Raw genomic sequence first — 1,546 nt, 5'->3', positions numbered from 1 at the left:
GGTGGGGCTGTTCTCACTGAGGTCCCTGCCCCTGGCCCCTCCACTGACCACACCACAGCGTCCTCTCTATCCTTCAGCCTCTGGGGGTGCTGTCCACCCTTGGAGACGCTCACTGTGGCTTTACCCGGAGGGGCACCCAGACTAGAGGGAGCTCTCCTTGGCAGGGCACCAGGGGCCCCTGAGCTGTGGACGCGAGGCTGTGGGAGTGGGGGCTGGGGGAGCAAGGAGGGGCCGGCACACGTGGGCTGCCTGGCCATAGGCGGAGACCTGCGCATGGGCAGCGGCCGCGGACAGGCGGAAAGGGGGCCGGGCGAGGTCCTTAGGGAAGGCGTCCGCGCGGCTGCCTGCCCCCACCTCCGGCCGTCTCGCCGCCGAGGGCTGCGCGGGTTCCTCGTTTCTGGGCACGCGGACGGTCACTTGGAGAGAAGCCTGCACGGATGGCTCCAATCGCTGCCACAGAGCTTCCCAGGGCTGCAGCCTGGTGTCCCGTGGACTGATAGACACGCTCTGCCCCCCCCACCCCCCAGGGCACCGATGAGGACATCAGCTCTGTGACCAGAGTCCTCGTTGCTCTGGAGATGTACTCCTGCAACGGGCTGGGCCTCATGGACTTTACTGTACCCCCCTTGGCCCAGGTGGGTGTCACCAGGTGTCCTGGCAGACATGCCAGGGCTGTACACAGACAAAGCCCCCTACCCGCACCCCCCAAGGACACTTGTTTGAATTCTGCTGCTCAGAGGCAGAGCTAGGGTCAGAGGGCCTCACCCCAGGTGGCTGGGGCTGGAACCTGCGTTCTCCCACCCCTCCGTCCCCTCAGGGCACCGGACTTTAGTTTCACGTGGTAGCCTCCCTCTAAGCTTTCTCCACAGGGCCATGTAGGGCGGGGCACCCCACAGGGACTGGGGGGGCATCTGTCCCCCAACCGCGAACCCTGTGCCAGAGCCCGAGCCTCGGTTCACACCCAGTGGCGCGGTAACTTAGCCTTTGTGGCCTTTACTGTGCGGAGGGTCCTTTGCCTGTCGAGCGCCAGTCAGGAGTAACGTAACCAAACGATCTGTGGCAAGGGGAACACTGAACCACACCCAAGGTGTCGCCAGATGAACTGGCCACACGGCCACTGCGGGCTGCGGGGTCGGAGCCTCCCACCCTGACGCGCCCTCCGCCCGGCCGGCAGCTGGTGCGCATGGCCTCTGAGTGCAGCTGGTCAGACCCCGTCGTGGAGCTGCAGACCCTGATGCGCCTGACCAACTTCGCCTACGTGGCCCACGACCACGAGGTCACCATGGCGTGTTCGCAGAAGGCCATCCAGATGGGCATTAAGTTACTGAGGACCACGAGTCCGTAAGTACCCTCCCCGGCACCTGACTCTGGTGTCCTGACGACGCGGCCAACGCCCCCACGGCAGGAGGGACCCAGAATGTTTGCGATTGTGCGTCCGTGTGTCCAGTGCAAGCCGGGTAAACACGGAGACAACCACACCTGCTTTCACTGTGGGCACATCGCTGGGGGCTGAGGGTAAGGAAGACCTGGGAAGGGGTGGGGCGGG

At 65.3% G+C, this 1,546-nt stretch overlaps 1 protein-coding gene across 1 annotated transcript in view; it reads left to right on the top strand.

Moving 5' to 3' along the window:
• CFAP46 (cilia and flagella associated protein 46) overlaps nucleotides 1-1,546 on the top strand; it is a gene marked incomplete at its 5' end in the record, with an annotated part of 70,978 nt that overhangs the window by 25,434 nt on the left and 43,998 nt on the right. Inside the window, 3 exons of the mRNA XM_011372605.1 lie at nucleotides 165-315; nucleotides 528-635; nucleotides 1,175-1,341. Of these exons, the coding sequence (XP_011370907.1) occupies nucleotides 165-315; nucleotides 528-635; nucleotides 1,175-1,341 (426 nt within the window). The remainder of the gene's footprint in view (nucleotides 1-164; nucleotides 316-527; nucleotides 636-1,174; nucleotides 1,342-1,546) is intronic.

The sequence above is a fragment of the Pteropus vampyrus genome, unplaced genomic scaffold, assembly GCF_000151845.1.
Source record: "Pteropus vampyrus isolate Shadow unplaced genomic scaffold, Pvam_2.0 Scaffold211, whole genome shotgun sequence".
Taxonomy (NCBI): Eukaryota; Metazoa; Chordata; class Mammalia; order Chiroptera; family Pteropodidae; genus Pteropus; species Pteropus vampyrus.
The sequence above is the reverse complement of the archived record's forward strand: the minus strand, read 5'-3'. Positions and strand labels throughout refer to the sequence as shown.